The following is a 12,240-nucleotide window of genomic DNA, read 5'->3' on the forward strand; positions in this document are numbered from 1 at the left end:
CAAATGATTAAAACATAAATATGTACTTATATTAATCTCAAGTGATGAGCAACACTACTAGTATTAAGAAATTACTCGCATAATAATTTATTCTAACGAGTCATCAGATGGTTAATAAACTACTACTGTCTGTTAATTTATCATTTTAATCCATTTAAATTCGTATTTTTATGCTATGCGTATTTTGAATATTAATTTTATATTTGTCATGATTAATCACTTATGTGATAAATCACATTGAACTTTATTAATTTTTTTATTAAGAATTAATCGAAAAATTTGAAAGACCACACTAAAAAAAAAAAATTAATTTGATTGAAGAGAAAAAGTTTTGAACCAAGAAATAATTTTGAACAGCTTTATTGTCTCGAATCAAGAACATTTTTTGAATTGAATAAAATCAGGAAAAATTTCTTAGTTCAAAATTTTTTCTATCGAATCAAGTCAATCTTTTTTTCAATGCAGAATTTTTTATGATGATCCGATAGATTCATCACAAACTTTCAGGAATAAAAATTATGAATTATTAGCTTAAAAAATAAAATATTTATGAAATGCCTTGAATGACAAATTAAAATTAATTATTGTAAAAAATAATCAAAAAATTTTTTCATTTTTTCCGGGGTTCTAAAAAGATTTTAATGAAATAAAATATCGAATTCTTTAATTCTTTAACCGTACAATAATCTATTTGATCTATTAACTGTTTTCTCTTCTATCAGATACCAAAAAACTACCATGTTTAAAAAAATTTCTTCTACATACTTCGGACTCCTCTATATATTATTTTTATTCATCCGAATCGAGGTCAAACATTCGACTCAATTTAAGCATACCTTCAAAATCTGCTAATAAATAGTTACATAATTCTCTTAAGTGCTTAGAAGGCTTGCCATTCGCAAATGCATAATTCACTTACACATACTCTACATAATACAAATCAGAATTAAACAACAGAAATAATTTATTATTAAAATTCAAGGTATAAAATTATCATTATTTATAGCTTAGGTTTTTATTTCAATGTTTTTAAGAGCAATGTACGTTGCCATAATTTTTTTTAGTCTATTATTCATCTACTGTTTCACAAGTGGAAGGTATACAATTATAATAATTCGTAGAGCGTGAAGAGTACATATAATTTTATATTCCTATACAGGGATGGTTTTCCTGAGCTTTTATTAAACTCACACTGTTTGTAAGTTTAGAATTTGCAACTGAATGGTCACTTATTCAAAATTAAGGTAGTCATGTGAAATTTTACTTTGCAAGTATATTATGACAGTGCGCTCTGGTAAAATATAAATAAAGCGGCTTTTGTATATTTTAACTTTTAGAAGTATTTTTATTTCTTTTTTAATAGAGTAAAATAATTTTTTTACTAAAGTAATAAATCAATTAACGGAACGTTCGGGCGTTTCTAAATTGATACTCCATTAACCGAAAGTTAATATTGATACTAAAAATAGCTGTAACTCCGAACTGAACGTAAAAAACAAAAAAAAAAACAATTAATTAAATAACGACGCAGCGAAAAAATAAAAGCTCGGGGCGCAATTTTAATGCAGTGCATAAAAGTTATATAAAAACAATGTTACGACCCGAATTTTTTTTTCACTGTTACTATATTTAGATTTCTTTGTTTGCATTAAATTGAACAGTCAACCACTTTTTTAAATTTCTTTCACGAGGCTACGATTATTTTGAAGCTTGCTGAATTTATTTGGATACAAAGTTGTTTTCTTTGAATTTATATACAAATACATAGGTATAATTTGTTTACATAGTCTTATCCAAAGCAGAGTATGTGGTTTGCCGGAGGCTAAATTACGAAACTAAACGAGAGGTCACTTTCAGGGTGAGCCAGTGACCTCGCTTTTATTCTCATAGTTACAAGTTCTGTTTCTGGGTATATAATTCTACGAGTATTATTGTATGTATGGCAAAGCTTAGTGAGGACTTATACTGGTTTAGTTATCCTTTCTACGTCTTTGTATAGTATTATAAGTCCGTCTAATTCATGCTAATGCCTCGTCTGCGATCACGTGTCAAGGAAGTGCAATGTCCTCTCTGAGGACTTCTCTACGAAACTGCAAATCATTTTCCTCAAATCCTAGAAAACCTTTCGTAAATATTTTGAGTTTGTTTTTCCATTTAATACTACTCATCTAATATACAAATATACAAATATACAAATATACATATATATTTATTTAGTCATTCTATGTGATACGTTATATATTTTGATTACTCACTTTTGAAAATTTATCAAGTTCAAAGAAAGAATTTGTTTTCTTTAGTACTTCAGATAAAATTAATGATTCAATATTTATCTATTGATTTAGAAAAAAATGCTATTTTTAGTTTTTGAAAGACTTTTGAGACAATTTTTTTTTTACTTTTACTAAAGAAAAATTGAAATGATTTTTTTTTAGGGACAACTTAAAACATTTCTTACTAAATCTTTGAATTGATTTCTAATTATTTCATTTTTGTGTACCGAAAAGAAAATTTTCCGCACAAAAAATAAATAACCAAATAATTTTATAAAAAAAAAAATTGAATTATTTTGAAGAAAAATTTTTTCATAAAAAAATTCTAAGAAACAATTTAAAAAAAAATCTGCCAAGTAAAAAAAAATAACATAATTTTTTACAAAGACTAAATTATCACCCATGTATTACAAGAATTTTTATACGCCCAGGAAAAAAACATGTTGTTTTTTTTTCAGTACAAATGAAGTCATTGAAGTAAAATACTATTTATAATAATAAAGTCCTGACAATTAAACACCAGATTCTCATTAAAATTTCTGTTATTTTTTGTCCATTATATAATGTTATTCTTATTGAAAAAGATTAATCATCATCTCAACAATGAATATTTTCTAAATAAAAAGAAAATGAGAATGAGGAGGAAAGGTAAAAAGGGATGGCAGAGAACGAAGAAACCTGAATCTACCGTACAGCTTATTGGCGTCTAAGCGAGAAAGCAATAAAAGTTAAAGGAATGCCGCCGGGACTCGTTTGGGCCCTGGAGACATGCTTCTTTCTTTTTTCATTAAATATTTTTCTTTCTCTCTCGCTCTCGCGATTTAACTCTTTCAAGGTCACAACCTAAGTATCCACCTCCGAACCCTTTCGCATAATGCTACTAGAGACATACGGTTGATTACAATAAAAACTTTATTTTCTTCCTTGTTGTGTGTTAATATTTATTATTTATAACAGCATTGGCTCTCGAGCTTATCTACTGGATAGAATTAACAATAATTTTATATCATATATTCATACAAGTAAGAAATAAAGGTATGTATTATATAAACTTACGAATCTTCCTGCTACGTCTGCAATTTGACACGCTGTTATTGATAGTAGTAGCACCAACGACCTGCAATAAACATTAATGACTTTAGATTTTTTTCGTGAATTAGAAACTACAAAATTTTTTTATTTTTATTTCAGATAATTAACATAAAAGCACAAGTTGTAAAATAAAAAAATAATGAAATCTTTTTTAAGCTCTGGGTATTGAGCAAACATTATTAGCTTCAGACGCAGAGGTGTTTGTATATGTGTATAGTTTCGCGCAGATTCACACAAGCTTTATTAAGCTAATATTGACACAGGCATCTAGTCACAAACGATGTATAGAAGACACATAGATACCAACGTATTCGATTCAATGTAAATCTCAGTTAAATTTATCTATGTGAACTTTGTTGCTGACTCTTGAATTATTGAAAATCAATAGATTTTGTCTAGAGGAAGAAACAAATATATTTAGATTTCTTAAGTAAACATTGATGTACATTAAATATTTTTTTACGCCTACAGAAGTTTAAAATAAAATTTTACTTTTATATCACGCATCTTGAAGAAATTGTGCTTTACCCTCGTGAAATGAAGAAGATGGAATAAGCTTGTATTAACTCATCCTTTTAATTGTTTAATGCACTAATATGCTTCCAAAAATGAACACGGATAAAAGAATTTATTAACTGTTAATAAATTGATTTATTTAGAAACAATTTATTCATTTATTAAGTGTAATTATTTTAAACTCTTAATAAATATTTTTCTGGAGAAAAAGAACACTTATTAATTGTTAATAAATATTTATTAAATCATCTAACGTTAAAAAATATTTTATTAAAAATAAAACCATTAGTATGAATCTTCTAAGTGTCCTTAGATTTCTAATCATGTAGTCATAGTGATTTACCTTTGCAGTTATGTAAATAAGAAATTTTATGAAAACAAGAGTATTGACACGAATTGAAAGTGAATATTAAGGAGAAAACATTTAAATTATGAATCGTTTTCCATAATTCTCTCTACTATACCGTTTGAATAATATTTCCGAGGTCAATAGGTTGAATAATTTATAACTAAACCTATAAATTATTTTTAAATTTAACGAGCAGATCCGCATGGTATTTTAAACTCAATTAACCGTACTTTTTATTTAACTCCAATTATTTCCTACGGTTGGATAATAATTTTAAATTATTATGATTATTACCCTGATAAATTTGCATTTTTGAGTTTTGTTTTATTTATAAATTTTACCGCTTACTCTGATAAGTTCATTTATTATGCAAATTTGTTAATATTCAGGATAAGATATTTAAGATGAAATTATAAATATAAAAGTTGATAAAATCAATTCAAGTGCGTGCTGTGAGGTCGAGATCTTGTTTTTGGTAATAAGTTACGAGTTAAACATCATAACCTGACGCTAGAGAAAATTGAATAACTTTAAGTTGTTTCAATCTGGACAATCCATGTGGATGTAGTTTCGTGTTTTTGGAACATTGCCCATTCGATTCTCCCGAGTGTCTGAGGCGTGTTTTATATATATATATATATATATATATATATATATATATATATATATATATATATATATATATATATATTAAAAGCAAGAATATACTCTAAACTTGTGAGCATTTATTGCTAAAAGAATTTATTGCTTAAATCACTGGCAATCTTTACAATAATTCTTTTTATTGTATTTTATTGCTATTATCTTATATTACTTTTTACATGCTTAAAATTTCAATTAAAACTTTTTTATTAATATCCTCTTTTTCGTAACACTGAATATTCTATCATCGAATTTTATAACCAGTATTAAAAAAGCACACTATTTTATGCTTTGAGCTAAAAATGATAAAGAATGTTGAAATAATGTACATGGAAGTTAATAATATGGATAATTAATTAAAAATTCTTAAAATAATTTTTTAATTTTTTGTTATTCGGATACCAAGATAAGTTTTTAGAGTTATTAATATGCAGCTAGAATGGAAAACTAATTAAATCTTAGTGAAGATAATTATGAAAATTATGAAGAAATTAAAGCGCTAGTTTTTTATTCAAGTCAATTGTAGAATTAGTTTAAAAGAAATTTAAAAATTGGTTCAATTCAAGAAGCTGCTTGAGTTTAATTAATTTTACATACTAGCTCATAGTCAGAAATTAGAAAATTCTACTCGTCTAACTGAATACAGATCCAAAAATAACTATGAAGAAGGTTTTGAGATAGGAAATAGGATAATTTTAAAAACCAATGGTATAGTTAGCTAAAAAATAATCAGATCGCTTTAAAATTCTGCTTAGCTCTATTAATAGAAATGTTTACTCAAAAATTCAATTTTTTAGAACTAAAAATGTGTTTTGACTTCGAAGGTATCTTACTATTTAATTACGTTATAAGACTTTATTATGACTCAAAAATACAAAAAAAAAATTACCGCAAAATTGTAAATTAAAAAAAAAATAATTCCTTTTACTATCATCTATCATTTAAGCATTTTAATATTAGTATTCTGAGAAAATGAAAAAAATTTCGTCTATACAAGAATTAATTAACTCAAGAATTTGTTGAAATTAATCATTTAATTTATTAATTTCTTGGTAAAAGAGTATCAATATTTGCTTTTATTATACTATTTATAAATGAATAGCTTTACTTGAATTAAATAAAAATTATTTGAATTAATTTGACCAATTCTTCAAACAATAAGAAAATACTTTTTTGATCATTTTTGAGAATGTATATTCTTGTGTAAAGAAAATTTTTTTTAATAGAAGTTTTTTTTCAGTGTAGAAATGATTAATACAAGTGTACTCCACGTTTTTTTCAAAACAATGGAAAAGTAATTTTCGACAAAATGGATAGTGGTTTTAATAATTCTATATATATGGACGATTATAAACTTTAGTACTACCATCAACAGTATTTTTGTAATCTATTTGTCAAATAAAATAAAAATATAACGCAGAGTTTTATAGTTTGGCCATAAGCTCAAGAAAAAAAGCAAAAGTAGATTAGATTTAAATGAAATTTGTGTAACAATGAAAAAGTCTAAATAATATTTATCGATAGTGCAATATTTATTATCAGAATTGCAACAATATATAACATCGAACAGAATGCTCAGTGACTATGGAGATTTAACCAGAGTAGCAGCAGTGGCGAAGAGAGTTTCAGAGCTACCCTATGAATATGTAAATCCTCGGAGGGTTGTATACCAAGAGTTGGCCAGTGTGGCAGGACGTTAGAGTCGGTACTAGTGTAGCGGTTATACTGAGTATAGAACATTTATATCAGTAACGGAGAGACCTCCCAGCGTCAGGTGGATCTCGTTAGTCTTCATACTTGAAATTAAACTCCAATATATACTATACATATTGGGAAATGTAATTATAAGTAAATATCATTTAATATTCCTAAAGTTTTGATTCAGTTATTTAATAATAACAATAAAAATTCACTTATGTAGTTTCATCTAAAATGTAAATAAAATTTTTTTGTAACAAATACTTTTTTGCTTCGAATTTGTTTTTCTTTTCTTTCCGACATCTCCCACGTTGCGGGTCCACTTTACGCTCCCGCGTTTTTATCCTTTCTTTTTTAGCGTGTGTACCAACATGACTAAAAAAATTCGACTAAAGAAACAGAACAAAAGAGAAGAAAAGAAAAGGAAGAAGTGAAAAAAAAAAGAACAGGACAAGTCGAAAGACACAAGAAAGAGACGGAGCAATAGAATAAGAAGTGAAGAAAAGCGTTGACCAGATGCTCGACGATATAATTTAATGGCGTGAGTTAAATCGTTCTACATGCAACTCTATGGAATGTTTGATCATTACTTTTGTTTTATTTTTGTTAATTTTTTCTTTTTAAATATATACTACTGTATTTTTTATTGTGACAACTGTTTATTCTATTAGATCATTTTATTTTTTTTAGGTTTTATTTACCGCCTAAATATTTATAAGTTCGCTGAAAAATTAATAAAACACATGGTAGTTAAATTTTTCGGTGTTATAATAATTCTATCTATAAATTGTTAAATTAATTCATCAAACACTGCTTATACAAAATAATGGATTTATTATGCAAATTACGGTATATAAATTATAATTCTTTCGGCTCTACTATACACTTTCATTATTTTCGACTGGTCAAAATAAAATGCTGAATCTGAAAAAAATAAATAATTGTCAAAGTACCTGCCCTCTAATTTCAGGCTCTCAGTGGATATATTCGAGAGAACTCGGGTGTAATTTATTTGGTTGAATTAAAAATACGAATTTACTTTTAAGACTTATGATCCGCTCGATTATCAATTACCGAAGCTTTTGGTGCATGTACCAAGTGTCATAAAACCTAAAAAAAATATGGTAAGCAAAAAATTAAAATATATAATTCAGATGATTCATGTTGATGTTATGTGTGTTGTAATATATTATTATAAATTTTTTTTTTTTAAATAATGACAATAATTACTACAGCACGACTAGAAAATTTTACACCACCTATCATGAAGAATATATCAGAATTATCTCCAATGAAATTAAATCATATGTTTGTTATTCATATAAGAAAATGAACATTGTATTTTTTTGATCAAATTAAAAAAAGACTCACATATTTTTGAATAAAAATAAATTTATAAGCAAAATTTTGTGATTTTTTTATGCGTAAAAAATTAAGGTGATATGGAATTTTTTTTATAAACGAAACTCTCAACGCAAAAGTTCGACTAAGAATATATCAGGAAAAATGAACGATTTTGTATAAAAAATTAATATTATTCAAATTTACTATGAAAGATTCTTCATAAGTTCATAATAAAAACTTTGATAAGATGCTATACTAACGTCACAGTTGTTTTCAATGGACCCTAAAGAAATATTACGTAAGAAAAATTTTATGAATGATATGATAACAAGTTTTTCTTTAAAATTACCAGCCAATCGCTTGCAGGAAATTCAAAAACAATATTATGATTAATGAAGCCTAACTATAGGACTATAATAGTTTGGTAAATCGAAGGGTTATTTATAAACCACGTACGAAACCACATAGTGATATTAGGGGTTGATGGTAACATTATTGAAAGCCAAACCCAATTGAACTGCCATTAGTGTACATAGATATAGGGATAACATTAAAATGATCAATAGTTATATTGATACTATTATTATGTAATGGGATTCTATAATCTAATTTTAAAGCTTACTAAGCTCTTCTAATGATTAATTACGAGTACCGATATGAATTTAGCAATGTACTTTCAATTTAACTAAAATCAATACGACAAAATTACAACAACTTTATTAGTCAAAGCTTATAAATTAATTACTCTACAATCGAACAAAAAAATTGATTTTGTAATCCCATTAAGCCATGCGATTGCATTTTCTTAATTAATCTTTGCAATATTATAACATTTGAATTTATATATGAATAATAAACAAACTCGGCAATATCTGCTATGTTTCGATAATGAGGAAAATAATTTGAAAAACAGTGGTGATCATAATTTACGTTTCAGTTGTCATTTATAACAACAGCCGTGATATTTATTAAAAAAAATAGCAGATGATGGAAAAACTGTCATAAAAACAAAATAAGAATAGTTATCACTTATCACTATTGAGGGATAGCAGAGATAGAGCTGTACTGTTATGCATGGATAAAAAATTTCCAACGCCCGTGAATCAATGGTACAGTATTATATTTTTTTGTTGAGATTTTTCATCCCGCATACTTATGAGTTGACTGTAAAGGTTTTATTGTTTTTATCTTTAGTTTTAGCTGTTATACGGTTTTGTTACCCAGAGACAACGTTTATAAAGCTCCTGCTCATTTAAATAAGAGCTCTATTATTTTATTTTCGATTTCAGTAAATCATGATAACAATACCATGGGATTTGAATGAGGACATTGAACCCCGTAATTTATTTACCGAGCCATCTTTTTAATATTACTTTTTTTACAATTAATTATAATTATAGCGGGTTAATGAGTACATCTCAGCATCTATCCAAAGAAACGTAAAACTAGAATAACCAAACAAGAAGAAAAGTCGCTTTTCATTAAAAAATGAATCTTTAATATAAGAAGGTGACTTTGTGCACTAGTGTAACGATAAAGTAACAAGTAACAGACTTTTGTTTTATTTGAGATCTGAATGGAGTACGGAGTAACAAAAATGAAAAGAAGAAGCAGAACTTTAAGCAGGAATAAAAAAAAAAAAATAAAGGCAAAATGAAAAATGCGCGCGAGCGGAGCCGTCTAGCCGCGATTGAACAGCAAAAAAACGGCACGGGCGGAAAGTAATCGGTTGTGGGCACGCTATTCAAACGGCGTCCCGACATTTACAAGACGTAAAGGACCCAGAATATTTCGTCAAGGGTTTTAGCATCACATTCACCGGGCTTAGATCTTCTTCTTAGGATACACGTCTAGACCGTCCTACATATATACTCTTTTATTTATTTTTGTTTTAAACATTTCAAGTTTAAAGTTTGTCGATTTACTGCTTAACACACATACAATATAAAACTAAGCTAGTAAGCTTTCACCCACCCAATCCGGTCATCAAACATTTGATGACATTTTATTTATCAATGTCGGATTCTAATGTGACATTGAGCTTTATTGTATGTCAAATAAAAATAAATAAATTTTTCAAATGTCGTACTCTCTACGTGGATTAACCCTCAAGTGAATAAGGAGAGATCGTTTTTTATTTTTGTAAAATTCACCCTAACAGAAATTTTATTTATTGCATTTATAAAAACCTTTCGGGGAGTGAATATTTTAAGATAATAAATTTTTTATCTTAAAGTTTTGATTTTTGACATTAAGAAGAAAATTTTGATTGATGACTTCTTATATATTGATAAAAAAATTAACTTGAATCAAGAAAAATATTTATAGGAAGTTAATGTTTTTTGGAGTTAATGCGTCTTGGTTATAAGATAACAAATGATGTTACAATCTTTTCTAGCAACAATTTGATATTCTAATCATTTTCACAAAAAAAAAAAAAAATTATGATTTATTAAAAACTTTGTTTTATAACTCAATTCATTTTTACAATTTTTTTTGAAGAAAACTATTAATTTACCTAATCTAATAGATTTATATTATCTATTGAAGTTATGGGGCCATGAAAAAGTATAAAAAAAATTTGTATACTCATTTTTTTTTAAAGACTCTAAACAAATTTTCATTAACAGTTAATGAACATATATTTAATAGTCAAAAAATACTTATTAACAGTTAATGATTTGATAACTGTTAATAAACATTTAATAAATCATCTAATGTTAAAAAATTATCAATTAACAGTACCTAAACAAAATTATTGAACACTATCAAATATTATCTAATTGAATACTAACAAATTCATCTATTAGTGCAATTTAAAATTTTTTACTCAATGTAAGACGCTGAAACTCTTCAAAATAATTTTCTTGGTTTAAAATTTTTTCTCTTAAATCAAGCTAATTTTTTTATCAGTGTATTATCTATGATCTCTTCAAAAACATTTTTTGTTGTATAGATCGAAATGGAATCGACATTACTTTGACAATGACTACATTGAAAAAAAAGAAAAAAAAAAAAAAACATGTATTTACTTGAATTCTTTAGCGTACACATTTATGATAAGAAATTTAAGGACACGCATTCCAAGAGATAAATGATTTTGTGAAATCAATACAAACTTTGAAGGAAAAACTGGATATGAAAAAGCATTTCGAATTTCCTTGTAATCTCTTCTTTGCTTCCGGATGACCCTCAACCGTATTATATCCGGTATACGATCGCAAATACCTGCGGGTGACAGTCCCATAAACAACGCGACTAACTGGGCGGAACGTGAACCCAACTTTGTGTGCACTAGAAATTCAGGAAACTTCAACGCTGAACAGAGGACGTCTTATATAAATTTTGATTTACACGAGCTTCAAATTATTTTTTGAATTTAATTCAAGTTCTTCATTTCAAATTTTTATTAGTACATTTACAATAATAAACTCCAGTAAAAAAAATTTACTTGCTCTTTACTAGAGTTATAATTCTGTTACTATTATTATTATTATTATAGCTTTCATTAAAAAAAAAAAAAAAATGGTGCAGCTTACTATTTTGTGTAAGTTTCTAATAAAAATTTATTTAGTTTATAAAATTTAAAATACACGTCTAGACGGAATTCAAGGAATCTTTTGATTTTGAAGGAGCATAACAGACGAAATCGTTAAGATATATTTTTATTGAAGCATAGTACATAAAATTCATCGTAAATTATAATTTTATATCCGAGTTACAGGGAAGAATAGCAGTATAACCGCTGCACCACGTAGGTGACATTTTAAAAAATTTTACAGTCATCATATAATTTCCGTATAATCCCTATGTCGTTAAAATTTTTTACAGCTATTACAATATAATACCAAGCATCAGTTTTGCCGTTCAAAACTGCCGCACAATTTAAAATTTGAATGATTGTTAGAAAAAGGGTAAAAAGTTATAAATATTTCCATACAATTTTATTTTCTTACAATGAAATATACATCAAAAATGATTTTTCATCATAAAAAATCATAATTTGAAAGAATACTTCCTGTTTCTTATTTTATTTTATTTGTTAAAAATTTTTTTCGTATACCCTATCAACGGCGATTATTATTTAAAAATATAATATTACCTTTCAAATCATATATTTAGTTTGGTGGTTGATATAATTATTGATTTAATGAAAACAGAGTGAAATGGCTTATTAAAATGTTTGAAGTTACCATATTTACTCGGGAACCGTAAATTGGGTTTACTTTGGCCTTGTACGATAAATATTACCCTTTTTTTTTTCTCATCGAAAAATTTCAGTTTTATTTAACCATCAAATTGAAATTTATGAATCATGTTCCTTCC

General features: G+C 26.6%; 1 protein-coding gene across 7 annotated transcripts in view; it reads right to left on the reverse strand.

Annotated features, from left to right (window-relative positions):
- The window catches only part of LOC123260897 (papilin), an 80,913-nt gene that overhangs the window by 28,570 nt on the left and 40,103 nt on the right, over positions 1-12,240 (reverse strand). For all 7 annotated transcript variants that reach the window (XM_044722317.1, XM_044722308.1, XM_044722291.1 and 4 more), the window contains exon 2: positions 3,330-3,390. In XM_044722317.1, coding sequence (XP_044578252.1) covers positions 3,330-3,390 — 61 coding nt within the window. The remainder of the gene's footprint in view (positions 1-3,329; positions 3,391-12,240) is intronic.

The sequence above is a fragment of the Cotesia glomerata genome, linkage group LG1, assembly GCF_020080835.1.
Source record: "Cotesia glomerata isolate CgM1 linkage group LG1, MPM_Cglom_v2.3, whole genome shotgun sequence".
NCBI classification, from domain to species: domain Eukaryota; kingdom Metazoa; phylum Arthropoda; class Insecta; order Hymenoptera; family Braconidae; genus Cotesia; species Cotesia glomerata.